The sequence below is a fragment of the Bombus terrestris genome, chromosome 4 (genome assembly GCF_910591885.1).
Source record: "Bombus terrestris chromosome 4, iyBomTerr1.2, whole genome shotgun sequence".
Taxonomy (NCBI): Eukaryota; Metazoa; Arthropoda; class Insecta; order Hymenoptera; family Apidae; genus Bombus; species Bombus terrestris.
The window spans coordinates 17,659,373-17,673,716 of NC_063272.1; the positions used below are offsets into that span (position 1 = coordinate 17,659,373).

The 14,344-nt window shown below is 23.7% G+C and overlaps 2 protein-coding genes across 6 annotated transcripts; one reads left to right on the plus strand and one right to left on the minus strand.

Moving 5' to 3' along the window:
- Window positions 1-1,111: 1,111 nt before the first annotated feature.
- On the minus strand, window positions 1,112-5,328 carry LOC100642920 (polymerase delta-interacting protein 2). Of its 2 annotated transcripts, none has more exons than XM_012321370.3 (7): window positions 5,232-5,328; window positions 4,135-4,385; window positions 3,451-3,606; window positions 3,232-3,331; window positions 2,370-2,711; window positions 2,082-2,287; window positions 1,112-1,378 (listed from the first exon to the last, which is right to left on the minus strand). In XM_012321370.3, the coding sequence occupies exons 2-7, from the start codon at window positions 4,227-4,229 to the stop codon at window positions 1,264-1,266; spliced, it is 1,014 nt and encodes a 337-aa protein (XP_012176760.1). In that variant the 5' UTR covers window positions 4,230-4,385; window positions 5,232-5,328; the 3' UTR covers window positions 1,112-1,263. The 2 variants fall into 2 exon arrangements, with proteins under 2 accessions (XP_012176760.1, XP_003394842.1); XM_003394794.4 differs by lacking the exon at window positions 5,232-5,328 and adding an exon at window positions 4,568-4,708.
- LOC110119219 (glutathione synthetase) lies at window positions 4,977-12,982 on the plus strand. Of its 4 annotated transcripts, XM_020862733.2 has the most exons (5): window positions 4,977-5,322; window positions 5,544-5,658; window positions 11,553-11,772; window positions 11,856-12,213; window positions 12,710-12,982. In XM_020862733.2, the coding sequence occupies exons 1-5, from the start codon at window positions 5,014-5,016 to the stop codon at window positions 12,869-12,871; spliced, it is 1,164 nt and encodes a 387-aa protein (XP_020718392.2). In that variant the 5' UTR covers window positions 4,977-5,013; the 3' UTR covers window positions 12,872-12,982. The 4 variants fall into 4 exon arrangements, with proteins under 4 accessions (XP_020718392.2, XP_048261209.1, XP_048261210.1 ...); XM_048405252.1 differs by lacking the exons at window positions 4,977-5,322; window positions 11,553-11,772; window positions 11,856-12,213; window positions 12,710-12,982 and adding exons at window positions 9,085-9,724; window positions 9,818-10,224; window positions 10,296-11,073; XM_048405253.1 differs by lacking the exons at window positions 4,977-5,322; window positions 5,544-5,658; window positions 11,553-11,772; window positions 11,856-12,213; window positions 12,710-12,982 and adding exons at window positions 7,223-7,330; window positions 9,085-9,724; window positions 9,818-10,224; window positions 10,296-11,073.
- The last annotated feature ends 1,362 nt before the right edge of the window (window positions 12,983-14,344 follow it).

Consider the following 14,344-nt stretch of genomic DNA (forward strand, 5'->3'; position numbering starts at 1 on the left):
TTAAGAGGATCAACCTGTTAATTTGGTAAGGTAATAAATAGTCTAAAGTTCTGAGTCATTTCCTCCTCCTAATAGGCTGACTTAATGAATATTTGAGTGATATAAAGTTTTCTATTTGCGTATATAATCAGTCAATTTCGCTCTCGGTTTACACAGGATGTCTCTAGTTTTTAAATATAATCATCGAAGCTAAATTCATTCTACTATATTAAAGACAAGTTCTCATGATGGTGTAACTGTAATAGATTCAAAAGTTTCCAACAAATATTATGCAAAGTTTAAAAGTAGCACCGAAAATGAGTAGATCTCTGATATTAAGTGATAACTGCATCTCTCTAACTAGTTATTCATCATCCACTCATCACCCAGCTATGTACTCACCCCTGATATAATTTTTGTTACATACAATCAGTCATAAAAGCTTTCATACACTCTTTAAAATAGAATAACTTTTTTAATATTGTACCAAATGACTTGAATCTGTTTTGAGAAGTTAGAAGCATTAGTTTACTAGACAATGTGTAAAAAAATTTGGAAAAAATTACTATTTATCGAAATTGCGGAGAAAATAATAAGGATCATCTTTTACAACTTTTGTATCTAAGCTTTTTAGTAACTAATTAAACGAAGTAAACGAATTAAAAAGCGAATATTAACGTTAGTGGAGAAGACTTTTGGCAATATTTTTCAAGATATGTTTAAATTTCTCTGTTCATAAAATAATAATTTAATAATAAAATATACAATAAAATATATAATAAAATAGAATAATAAAGTATCTAGGATTATGTCTAATTTTTGAAAACATTGTCAATTAACATTTAAAAATTCGAGAATTTTTTATATAATAACATTTGCATATGCATTTTATAAAATATATATATTCAGTATTTAAGTTCAGTACATGAAATTATCAATCTTATTGATGCCTTTTAATTATTTCAAGAGATAACATATTTGTTTATTCTTAATTTAATTACAAGATAAAGAACAACTATATTTATACAATTATATTTTATTCATATATCTATTTGTAACAGATCTTATTATATTTAAAATAACATGATAAAATATTTGTTATAAATTTACTATATACCAAAAACTACACAGCTTAAATTCTACTCATAATATTTATAATCAAATATTACAATCGATATAAGTATTATTATATAAGTAAAGATCACATGTATCAGTTTATATTGTTTATCAATTTTTAGCGCTATTTATTTTCCATCACTTTCCACACGGCATTACATAGTTTGTTCAAGAATTGATATTCATATCTGTAGGTGGTTTCTCTATTTTAGATTCCAAAGAAAATGGTGGAATCCTACAATCAAACGCATATCCATCTTCCCTTTCCATTCTGAATGTACCCCTAAAATATAACATAATATGACATATTTACTATGCTGTAACACTTACCTTTATACACATTACAATCAATAATATTAAAACATTTTTAGACTGTATCATACAACCGATGATGCAATTGAAAAAGCAGTAAGTTTACATAAAAGAACTAATTCGAAAATATAGGACAAATTTTTCAGCACAAGACTAAGATATCGCATTTGAAGATTCTTTGATTATGTATGCATTCAAGCTCTTATTATATAGAATTCTCATCAAACCTATAGTAGGAAAAGGTAATAAAAACAATTACTTTCTCAACATTGAAAAACATTAGTAATGAAAAAATCTTTGTTCTTTAAGAACTCTACATAGTTAAAACTCAGTTAGATGCACGCATAACCAAAAAACGTTCAATTCTTTTAATTATATAATTTTGTTTCACACTTTTATTTATTAATATTTTTCATATCCTTGAGAATTCACTTTTGTATTTTCTATTCCCAGTTGCATCATTTATTGTAAGATATCTTATGTAAGTTCAAAAAAATTTGTATTTTGTTAAATCTACATTGAAAGCTAAGGATACATGTAATTCAAATATTATTGAACATTATAACTTTATTAAAGAATAAAATAATATTGTAATTTATTTAATTATTAAATTAATATATACAAAATCATTTTTACTGAAATATATTGAACATAAAATAATAATAAATACATACCACATATGACCACTTGCAGCTTGCAAACTAACATGACTACTATATTGAAAAGCAGGTAAAATTTTTGATAAGACAGGTTCCTGACCAACAACACCTCGTCCTCGTACAGTTTCCAATGTGCCAGAAAGACTAAATATTCTCCAGTGTCTTTCACGTAATTGCACACTCATATCACCCAAATTTTCCAATCGAATGCAGTAGCGCCACTATTTTATTTAATTAGGATGGAATTATTTATTTGAAGTTAGAATAACTTGCACTTTGTAACAAGTATGTTTTAATACTTACCCAGTGTGCAGCTGTAGCTTGATTTCCTCTATAACCCATATAAAACGGAATTACAGTAACACGAACATTTTCAGTAGTTTCTTTATGTACATCTGATAACTCCAACCATGGATGATTCTTTTTCTGCCATGCTCTTAGGGTTTCTTGTGCAACAAAACATGGATCCTGATTTGGATTATATGCTAGGAACTTGTCAAATAGTTCATGTTGCAATGCAGTTTTCTCATTTGTAGTATAAGGCAAAACATCTTCATGAGCAACATAATCCAATCCTGGGACTGTATACAAGCTATGACTACTTTCATGATTACTCAAAAATGTTACAGCTTCTGTCTGAGCACGCTACATATAAACATATAAGATTGATTTATAATGTTAATTTTTTTTTTTCCTATATATTTAAGGGAATATTTTGTTCTAGAAGATTAACAAATTTCATTTCTGGAGTTTTTCACATTTTTCTTTTTTACTATCATAAGAATATATTCCTAAAATATTGGTTTGGAAAATTTGTACCACTTCTAACAATCGATACAAACTTCTACTGTACATAATGAGATTGAATAAAGACTTTTTAAAAAAATCACAAAGCTTACTAAAAATATTATATCTGTACATGCTATGCAATAAAATTTTAATTCTATGGAAATAAATTGCCTTTAACTTTTTTCATTATGAATTTTTTATATACATATAAACAACTCAATTTATATGTATATACATATGTTATTAATATAAAATTCACAAAATTACCAGATTTATAAAAGTTTTAGGTTTCCTTTCATGTAGCAAAACATGACTCAAACATAGTTGTCTAGACTAAAATATCCCTGTGATATTTTACTCATCCTTTCATACTTACTATAAAAGGATAATCTCTTTGGTCAATTAGTACCTGATAAAAGGTATGAGTTCTACCTTTTACTTCTTTTCCCACACTATTATAGTGATCATTTGTATTTCTAAAAACAAATGGAATTAATTATTTTAAAATTTAAAATAATATGTATATAATATATATATAAAATAATATATTTAAAATTTATTAATTATTTATTTTGCAACTATAAGATTATTTTACCCTTCTCTTTTATTTGGAATATCTCTGTCATAAACTCTTGCTGTCCAAGGAAATAATATTACACCTCGGTAACCAAATACTCTATGTAGAATTAATTGACCAGTTTCATACTTTCCTTGTAATTTTGGTGTTTCTAATTTTCCCACTTCTGCCAATCTGTAAAAGAAGGTTGTTATTGTATTTGTTTCAGATTACAGATTTTTACGCAAATATATATTTTTATGAGCACAACTAAAGAAATAGAGCTTAAATAAAGATTTATGTTTGTCAAATATTATACCAAATATTGTATTTTAAATATTATTCCATATTATTTGTTTCCATATAACTGTCCCACAATCTAATAATCAACTTTTTATTAAAGTATATAGTAATCTAAAATTTATATTTCTTATTTTTGAACACTATGTATTTAGAAAAAATACATATTCATTGATATCTCATTCCATTTATAACTATTTGCTAGAATGTTTTAATACATTTCATATATCATGCCCTTTTTATATAATTAAGACTTTAAATTAAAAAAGACATTGTTAAAAATGTATAGCATTGAAGACAATGTAATTATTAATTTAATTAAAAGGCTTCATCCCCATATGTGTCTTGAAATAGAAAAATAAATAAATAATTTACTTTATTCAATTAATATATATATTTAATTTGTTATGAAGTTTATATTACCTGATGTGTCTTACATGATGCAAATAATATTTTTTCGGCGCTTTGAGAAGATAGCATTTTAATTTGCAAGTAACAAGATTTCGAGCAAGTTCCATGCTTTCTTAAAAAGTGTTTTTAATAAGGCACAATTTTTAGTTTAGACCGTGAAATACTGGATCGAAAATACATGATAATGCCTTCTTGACATTTTGGTAGTTTTTTACTACGTTACAGCTACCAACGAGGATCATATGTTCTGTTTAGATACGCACCTAAAAAAAGGCGTATTCTCATGTCGATATGGATCACGAATTGAAAACATAAAATAAAATTTAAAAAATCCTTTTAATGTTTAAATGTTTTTCTTTTTCGTTCGCACGTTATACATTGCACATATTTCGTTTACAAATATATTCATTGTAAGAAAGTGGTCTTTGCTGAGATTTGAACCAACCTCCTTCGAAGTAGCAAAACAAAATCGTGCGCTTCTTTTTTCAAATTGCGTTCTCAAACATTGTTACATTATGTAAAAGGATAGGAAAAAATGTTATCTATATTTGCTCTGTCACCAATCCGAGTTGTATACACATTTTTTTCTGTTATTCATCGGTACGGTACGTAGAAACAGGATCGTATACAACTGTAGGTACGAGGATACAAGATACATACATATACATATACAGGATGTACCATAATATAAAATTATATATGTGTATATAAACATACATTACGTTATGTGTTGCAAGCTCACAAATATTATTCATAATATTACTGATTCTCTCATTAAAAATAAAACATACATATCTGACTAAAATATAGAAAAAATTTAATGAAATATTTCTTATTTTATATTTGTTAACCAAATAGAAAACAGAACTTTTATACATAATATTGAATAAAATGAATTACACGATACAGAAATTTATTATATTAACGTGCAGGAACAACATTAATTTTAATATTACTAGAAAAATAAATACTGTTTGTACATCATACTACCATGCGTTAACAACACGTGTATTTATGACAAAATTCAGCTTACAATTACATCATAATAACTTGTTATATACTACTAAAGCTCAGTTTCAAAAAGATAAATCTAATTTGAAATTACTCACGAATAAAGATCCAAATAATTATTCTTCTGTTCAAATGAAAAAAAGGACTAAGAAAAGGACAGCTGTTTCTACCAATGATGAAATGAATACTGTAAGTAATTATAATTATAGAGATATAGAATATATCAATTATCATAGTAAGATAAAATCTGAGAATGAAAGAAATAAAATTTAATTTTCTCAAAAAAGGTATTTTACTTATTTTATATTTGTATTAAATTAACATGTAAGAAATTAATTAGAAAGTAATTTTTACAAAATTTATATAACCAAAAACTATACATTTAAATTAAAAATTCCGTCTGTTTACAGGCATATAATGTAAAAGCATTGGCTACTTCAGAAGAATATAATTTGGAAGCTTTAGTGCAAGGTCTTATTGAACAAAACCTATATGTGCCTAGCAGTATACAAACATCAACTAACTGTAAGTATACTAGAATTATTAGATTTCATTCATGATATAGAATTGTTTTAGAGTTATAAGTATTTATAAGTATTAGGGGTATATCGTATGAATATAATCAAATAAGAAGTGTTATATAAATATAGTACATGTAAAGTTTTATTTAAAATTTATAATAAAGATACAAAATACAAAAGAGCAATACTTTAAATTTCAATATTGCCCTTAATTTTATGCCATTGGACTGTTATGTGTAGACTAACTTTAAAAAAGAGAGATACATCAAAGAAGTATTAGATTGATTCATTGAAATGAAATGAGTTCAAAATAAGCATCATAAGGTAATAAATACAGTGTTTTATTGTTATCAGTTTTGTATCAGTAACCATAGCGTAGATTTTAAAATGAACAGGAACAGTTAATGACTATCTTTGTAAACCTAATCTTATCTTATAGCATAGTAATTGTAAATCTCTTGTTGTTTCCATTGTATTTCATACTTTTATGTTATAATTTTTTAATGAAACTTTAAATAACAAATGTATATATAACTTGTATAACTTGTAATGTATAATAACTATAATATTCTTATTTAATTGTACCTGCAGAATGCATTTAACAGACAAAAAGCATTTTATAAAAGTTTTCATCTTTTAAGACTTGTATATATATAGACAATAATGTATATTAGAATATTAAGTTTATTATTTTGATACCTATTTTATATTAATTATTCTATTATATTAATAACTGAATAATATAAGAAGAACTAAATAATTTAATAGAATATAGTAAAACCAAAGGATGCTTTATAAACATAGACCAATAAATTACTAAAAAGTAAACTTCAGAATATTTTAATTAGCACTATTCAAATCTTAAATTATTTTATTAAGAAATTATGCAATATCTATTTTATAATTGATAATGAACTATACATAATTAGTCTTATATTAACACAGTATGCCTTTGATGATAACTAAACTATAAGTGTTTATGCATAAAATTTCCATAAGCCGCAAAAAGCAACAATTTGAGCAGAGATTTATTTCACACATTAGATATAACAGTGTCAGTAATACTTTGAAAATTTTATATATTTCTGCAAATTATGTGCATTTTATATATGCAATTTTTTATAAATGCATAAACATCTATAGTTTAGCAATAACGAATTTAATGTCTATACATTTGATATACATATATATTGTCCCTTTGGCCATTCAGTTTATTGCAATAAAATAAACAATATAAACTGGAATTATAAATTGTTTGATATGCATTACTTTTGCAAAATTTGTATAATTTAATTTGTGAAGCTGTTCTTTGATGGATAGGATATCAAGTCTGAAATTAAAATTGATAATTACTAAAATAAACAATGCTTAAATTAATGAAAAAATAAAAAATATTTATATTAATATAAAATATATATATTAAAAAAAATTGCAAAATATTAATCATTATTATAATACAGTTATTTAATTTCATTTTAAATTATTGATGGTGTATTTACATAATAAAGTTAAAAGTAAAAAAAATAATTAATAAACACATCTTCTAGCAATAACATTTTATCATGTTATTTGAGTGATGATTATTTGAATGACATGTTTGTCATTTTGTTTGTCATATATATTTATATAAACAACTATAAAAGGAACTAAATTACATTATGGTAAATTAGAAATAGGTAATTACATATATAAAATATCTAAATAGTAATTGATAAATTGATACCTAACAAATAATAGATTTACTAGATTAATGAATTATACTTTTAGGTTGAAACATTTTTATTAGTACAGTAATTTATTTAACCACAGATTATATATGTATATATTTTTTTAGGTTGTATTATTAGAATAATTTTTTATCTGAATACATATATTCATTAAAATGATATTATTTATCTGTATAATATATCTTTAAAATATCAAATATTGAACAGGTTATTTCAGTTTTAATATAATTTTGAAAAAAAGTATTTTGCTTTCACAAATTAAATTAATGAATAAATATAACTATTTCTATTTTATATTATTTTTGTTATGTAGTTCATATCGTTTTCAGTCAAATAAAAATTCTATTTTGAGGTTAAAAATATAAAGTAAAATATTCTTTTTATTTATATAGATGAAAATGTAAGTGTAAATGTTATTATATTTGATAATGAGATTTTGGAATGTTTCCCCTAACCTATAAATATGTATATGTTTCATAACTATATTTATGCAATAACAGGAATGTAAAAAATTTATTTACGTAAAATGAACAAATATTCTTCAATATCTTTTATTTGTGTAATCTCAGACTAATATATAATTAGTCATTAATGTATAATAATAATATATAATAAAAGTGCAATATCATGTTCATATTTATTTATTTTAACGTTTATTTAATATTTTTTATCAATATTTCTACAGCATTCTTAATATTTATAAATGCTTTATAAAAGTATTAAAATGATAGAGTGTATTCAAATTATATATAAAAAATATTATCTATATATAATACACGGTTCAATAAAATGAGAAATGTGACTATTTGTAGTTTTGTATACTCTAGAGATTACGACGCCATATATTATCTATACAGAATTAAAAAGTATACTTATCATCAAGATAGTGTAGTCGTATTATTGCGATACGCAATTGCAACCTTTCCTTGACTTTATGCAACAAGGTGTTCTTAAAATTAAATTGTTTTTTTTTTTTTTTTTAAAGTGCGTATATCTTTGCATATATTCCATTGAATGAATGAATAATTATTTATTAATATTAATTATTTACTAATTTAATTATTTATTATTTAGCAATTAGATATTTTAGATTTTTTGTATACATTGCATATATATAAGTGAACTGCTTCTGAATAGTTATCTTTCTAGTAAACAATTATATTACTAGAAGTTAATTATAATATTTATTATATATAGAGACAATTTATGTATAAAATATCAGTATTTCCTATACATTTTCTTAGCATAGGAATTATTTATTTGGACGATATTAATTTTCATATTATCTATCATCTATAAGTATATTTTGTTTGTTTGTTGTTTTGTATTATATATTTTGTTTGTAGTAAAATTACTAGAATTAACTTAAACAATTAAATTTTATTTAATTAGAATATATAAAGAGAATTTCATTTATATATGTTATCATGTATAAACAACAGTCTTATAAATGATTTTTTATTAATTTAAAGTTTAATAATACATTAACAATACAAAAATATTTAAATATTTTCCTTTGAAAACTTTTATATATATATTGTATGTAATACAAAAAATGTTTAAATTTCATTGAATATTCATAATAGGTTTCTAGAAATGTATAATCTAAAGAAATAGATATATTAGCAACAAAGTTTATATAATTTTAAGTAACATAAATTTTTTAAATTATCAAAATTTACATAAAATCTGTGGTTTAAAAGGAATAACTATGGACACAGAACTTAGTTTACCTTCTTCTAAACAAGAGCTTGAAGAATTGATAGAAAAAGCAAAGGATTGGGCACTTATGCATGGAATGTGTATGAGATCGAAACAAAATTTTAATGAAAATATCCTACAATTTGCACCGTTTATTCTGATGCCATCTCCATTTCCTAGAAAAGAGTTCGAGGACGCTTGTTCAATTCAAATAATATTAAATATACTTATACATAGAGTTGCTCAGGATTACAGTTTCTTAAAAGCAACTTTAGAAGAAACAATTAAAGTTGACAATTTTACCAAAAAGTTATTTGAAATCTGTAAAATTATAAACAAAGAAGGAGGATCAGCACAAAAAATATCTCTTGGTATATTGCGTTCAGACTTAATGTTGGATACATCTTGTCCACAAGAAGATACAATTAAGAAATGTATACCATATTGCTGTTGGAAACAAGTTGAAATAAATACAATTGCATCTGGCTTTGGTTGGTTAGGACCTGCTTCAACTGAATTACACAAATTTGTATTAAGAGAGCTTGGATATTATAAAGAAATAAAAAATCTTCCAGAAAATAATGCATTGGAAATAATATGTTCAAGTATGATTAAAGCATGGAAGATATATGGAAATGATCAGTATGTTTTTAATCAAATTTCTTTTTAATGTTAAAGTTACTATATCTTACAGGTTAAGAAAATTTAATTAAATATATATTTAATTATTTACAGAGCAGTAATTTTATTTGTTGTTGAAGATCTTACATATAATATATGTGATCAACGCTTTCATGAATTTGAAATTAAAAAACAGAATCCAAATGTTAGAGTCATTCGTAGAAATTTAACACAATTGGCAGCTACTGCCAAATTGGGTTCTAATAAAGAATTGATAGTAGACAATTATATTATATCTGTAGTGTATTACCGATGTGGGTACGAACCTGGACAATATCATACACAGAAAGAATGGGATGTAAGATTATTAATAGAGAGATCATTGGCAATTAAGTGTCCTACCATACAGTATCATTTAGCAGGAACTAAAAAAGTTCAACAAGCACTTGCAAAGCCAGGTGTAATTAGTAAATTTTTAAAAAATGAAAAAACATGTGCAGAGATCAAAGAAATATTCACTGGTAAGTGAATTATTTTACTAGTAATATATCACATTGAGATATTAATTGAAATATTATGTTGTTTTGTATAGAGCTTTATGCATTAGATTTTGATGAACATGGGGATGCCGCTATAGAAATGGGAATTACAAATCCACATTGTTTTGTACTAAAACCTCAACGAGAAGGAGGTTGCAATAACAAATATGGATTAGATATAAAATATTTTTTAGAGTCTGTAAAGAATAAGCAAGACAGAGTAGCTTGGATTCTTATGGACAAAATTCATCCTCCAATTCATAAGAGTCATATGATCAGACCTGAAAATAATATTAGTACAGAATCCCAAGAATTAGTTTCTGAATTAGGAATATTTGGTGTTATAATAGCAGATGAAAATAATGTATATCTTAATAAGCAAAGTGGTCATATGTTACGAACAAAGTTAGCTACTGCTAATGAAGGTGGTGTTGCATCAGGATTGGGTGCATGTGACAGTCCATTTCTAATAGATTGAAGACACATACATAAATTGACAGATATATACTTTTAATAAGATATGAAATAATATTATACATGAGATGAAATTTTAATTTGTTATAGGGATATATTAAAACAGTATACTGAGTATTATTTCTCAAAGTCAAATTTGATAAGTTATGCAGCATATACATAATATTTTTTAATATACATTATCATAAATAATTATCTATATAATATAATATAAAACATATTGAATTATCTTTTATTTCTTTTTTTTATTTAAATATGAAGCTAAAATTTCTTTATTCAAATATATATTCATACATAATGTTTATTTTATATACATATAAAATGAACCAAAATGAATACTGCCAGTGTGTTTTTAAGATAAGATATCTTCTATTTATTTATATATAATGGTGTTATCATATTTTGACAAAATAAATACTTATAGTAAGTATTTGTAGTATTATATATATTATAGTAAACTTGTGAAGTACTGATAATGAAATATATGTTAAAATTACAAATTTATATAAAAATTATAATGTAATTGAAAGGTATATAATTAAGATAGTATTATCTAAAAAATGTTCCCAATTTATACAATGATAATAGTCAAATGAAGTTTTGAAAAATATTTTATATTCAAAAAGTTTTAGACTTCTGAGAATCTTTAATTTATTGGTATCTTAAATATTATAACTTTTATACAATACATTTTTTTAAAATGCATATGTATACAAATATTTCAATATGAATAAACAATATTTTTATATGCGATACTTATTTACTTTATTTTTTTCATAATTCCATAATTCCAAATAAGTAAAATAGGATGTACTTTATTTAGATTATTTTTGCAGCTTTACCAGATGTTATACATGCTGTGGCAAAGTATGAAGTCAACCATGAACAAAGAGAAGCTTTCTTTTTCCGAGAAGGCACTATAGTGATGTGGAATATTTCTGAACTCGAATGTGAAAATATATTAGAATTTTTAAAAAAATACGAACAAAATCGTTATATGGAATGTATTGTAAAATCTGAAAGTGAAGTAATGTGTTACAGTTACGCGGATCATGGGTAATATCCATTAAAATTTAAGAGATTTAAATTTTATTATTTTTTCAATAATTTTAGTTCTTTGCTCTTTAAATATTTTACAGAAAAAAGAATCATATAAAGGATGGTAACATTATCTTAGCTTTAAACGCAACAAATTTAGATAAATACACATTCTCAAATGCAATGGCACAATCGGTCAAGTTAGGTATATGGGAAGCATCTTTAGACCATTATATAGATTCCATAGCATTTGTTACTGAAGATTTAAAGTCTGGTAGAAGCCTTAAAATGACTCAACATGAAGTATTAAAAAAACAAGGGGAATTATTTGCTTTGCGACATTCAATTAATTTAAGCTCAGATTTATTAGACACTCCAGATTTCTATTGGGAAAGGGATGATTTAGAACGTCTTTACCAAGAAACTTGCTCGTATTTTAACATTGCAAAACGCACAAGAGTAAGTTAGAAAAGTTCACTGATTTGTATTATGAGCTTGTATATAGAGTGTATAGAAAATTGTGGTATTGAAAGTAAATTATTCCTCATAGAAAAGTAATAGTCAAGAAATAGTCAAGAATATAAATTTTTATGAAATGAATAAAATGAATGAACTAAATTTTTATTTTTTTACATAATTTTTTAAAGAATTTTAAAAATAAAGATATAATACATAGTATATATTTATTTATTACTATATATACTAATTTACTTGTTTATTTACAATTACACTATTGGAAAAATTATTAAATACGATGACCTTGTTAAAACATACAAATTTTTATTATGTGAACGTGGGATGTAAAATTATAATATTTTAGATACCTATTAAAATAGATAAATACATATTTAAACTATTTATTTTACTAGTTTTACATTACTTTTGTATGAAGAACCACTTGATTTTTAATGCTCTATGTATGGTATACAAATATATAATTAATTTTATTTTGTAGGTTATAAACGAAAAATTAAATCATTGTGTTGAACTTGTGGGAATTTTAGCAATGCGTTTAAGCGATCGCCATCATATTCGTTTAGAGTGGATGATCATTATTCTTATCATGGTCGAAGTTGTTTTTGAAATATTACATTACATCAATAGATATTTTTCATAGTTTAATATCTATAATTGTATTTATAAGGTCTAAATTAGTGTAATGGTAATTGTTATTATCTATATTGCATTTAATTGTAAAAAGATAAATACATATTATAAGTAAAATTTATATTTTTGCGCAGTTAAACTTTAGAACCATGTGGTGTTTATTCATGTTAATAATGTTATTATTAATTGTTGGCTAATTTAATACTATAATTATATTATTTTATTTTACGATTACACTTTATTCTATTCTATTTTGTGATCAGTTACATACATATATTATTTGTTTGTCATTTCCTCCATTCACGTTTTTCAGTACATAATTTAGGATCAATGAAATAATCAATCACGTATATAAATTATTAAACAATGAACATCAATACATAATTATGTTAATAGAATATTATTTCGATCGATTAATACTAAATTATAAAATAAAAAATTACTCTTGGAAAAAGGAAAAAATAAGAGGCAAAGGTAGTGCAAATAAGTTTTTACATAAAATAAATATTTTTTCAAATAAAAAGTAAAAAAATAGTTTCATTAAATTTCGGCTGAAAAATTCTATTATTACTTATTCATTTATTACTTATTAAATTCTACTATGAATTTAATTATAGAATAAATTTTCGACATTTACCTAAGAAAGTCAGCAGCTGCGAAATGCAACTCGTCAATAATTGCAATGTAGAACAAGGACACCTGTTTACTATAATATTTTATCTTCCATTACATTCACAATTATTAACATTTAATTAATGTAAATTTTAAAAAATTATAAATGTTCGAATTTTTGTATTCTTAATTACAAATGCAAATGAAGTTTCTTGATAAAATTTTTCCTACTTAAATCTACAATATTTCTATTTTCTACTCAATGTAAAAATTGTAATATAAAAGTCGAAAATATTTAATAATAATGTATATGATATCTAAAATATGTATGTTATGCTTAATATTCTAGAAATAATAATCTGATATAAATTGTGCAATGAAAATAATGCAAAAAATCACTTCTATATAATATATGATTATTCCATTTGTGTTACATATTACTAATATAGGAATTTTATTATTACAATTTGTGTTATATATTATTTTCATTTTATATATAAAAGAAAAATATTTTATCTTTACATGTATTGTATATGATATACAAGAATGAAATACATAGAGAACAAAATTATATACACAACTACAAGTAGGATAACGTACACTTATATGTATAATCAGGTATAACGTATACACATGTACACGCAAATACGCACGCGCAGCCACGATGAAGGAATGGACACTGAATGAGGGATTCTATATATAACTTCGTGTACTACATTCTATTAAGTATTAAAGATACGATTTTGTATTTAACCTTTCAAAGTCTTTACCTTCTCTCATCTTATTTTATGACAATGATTAAAAATAATAGATTGCTGTTTAAACAGTAACATATCCTCTTACACGTATGGACCAATATAACTTTAATTTA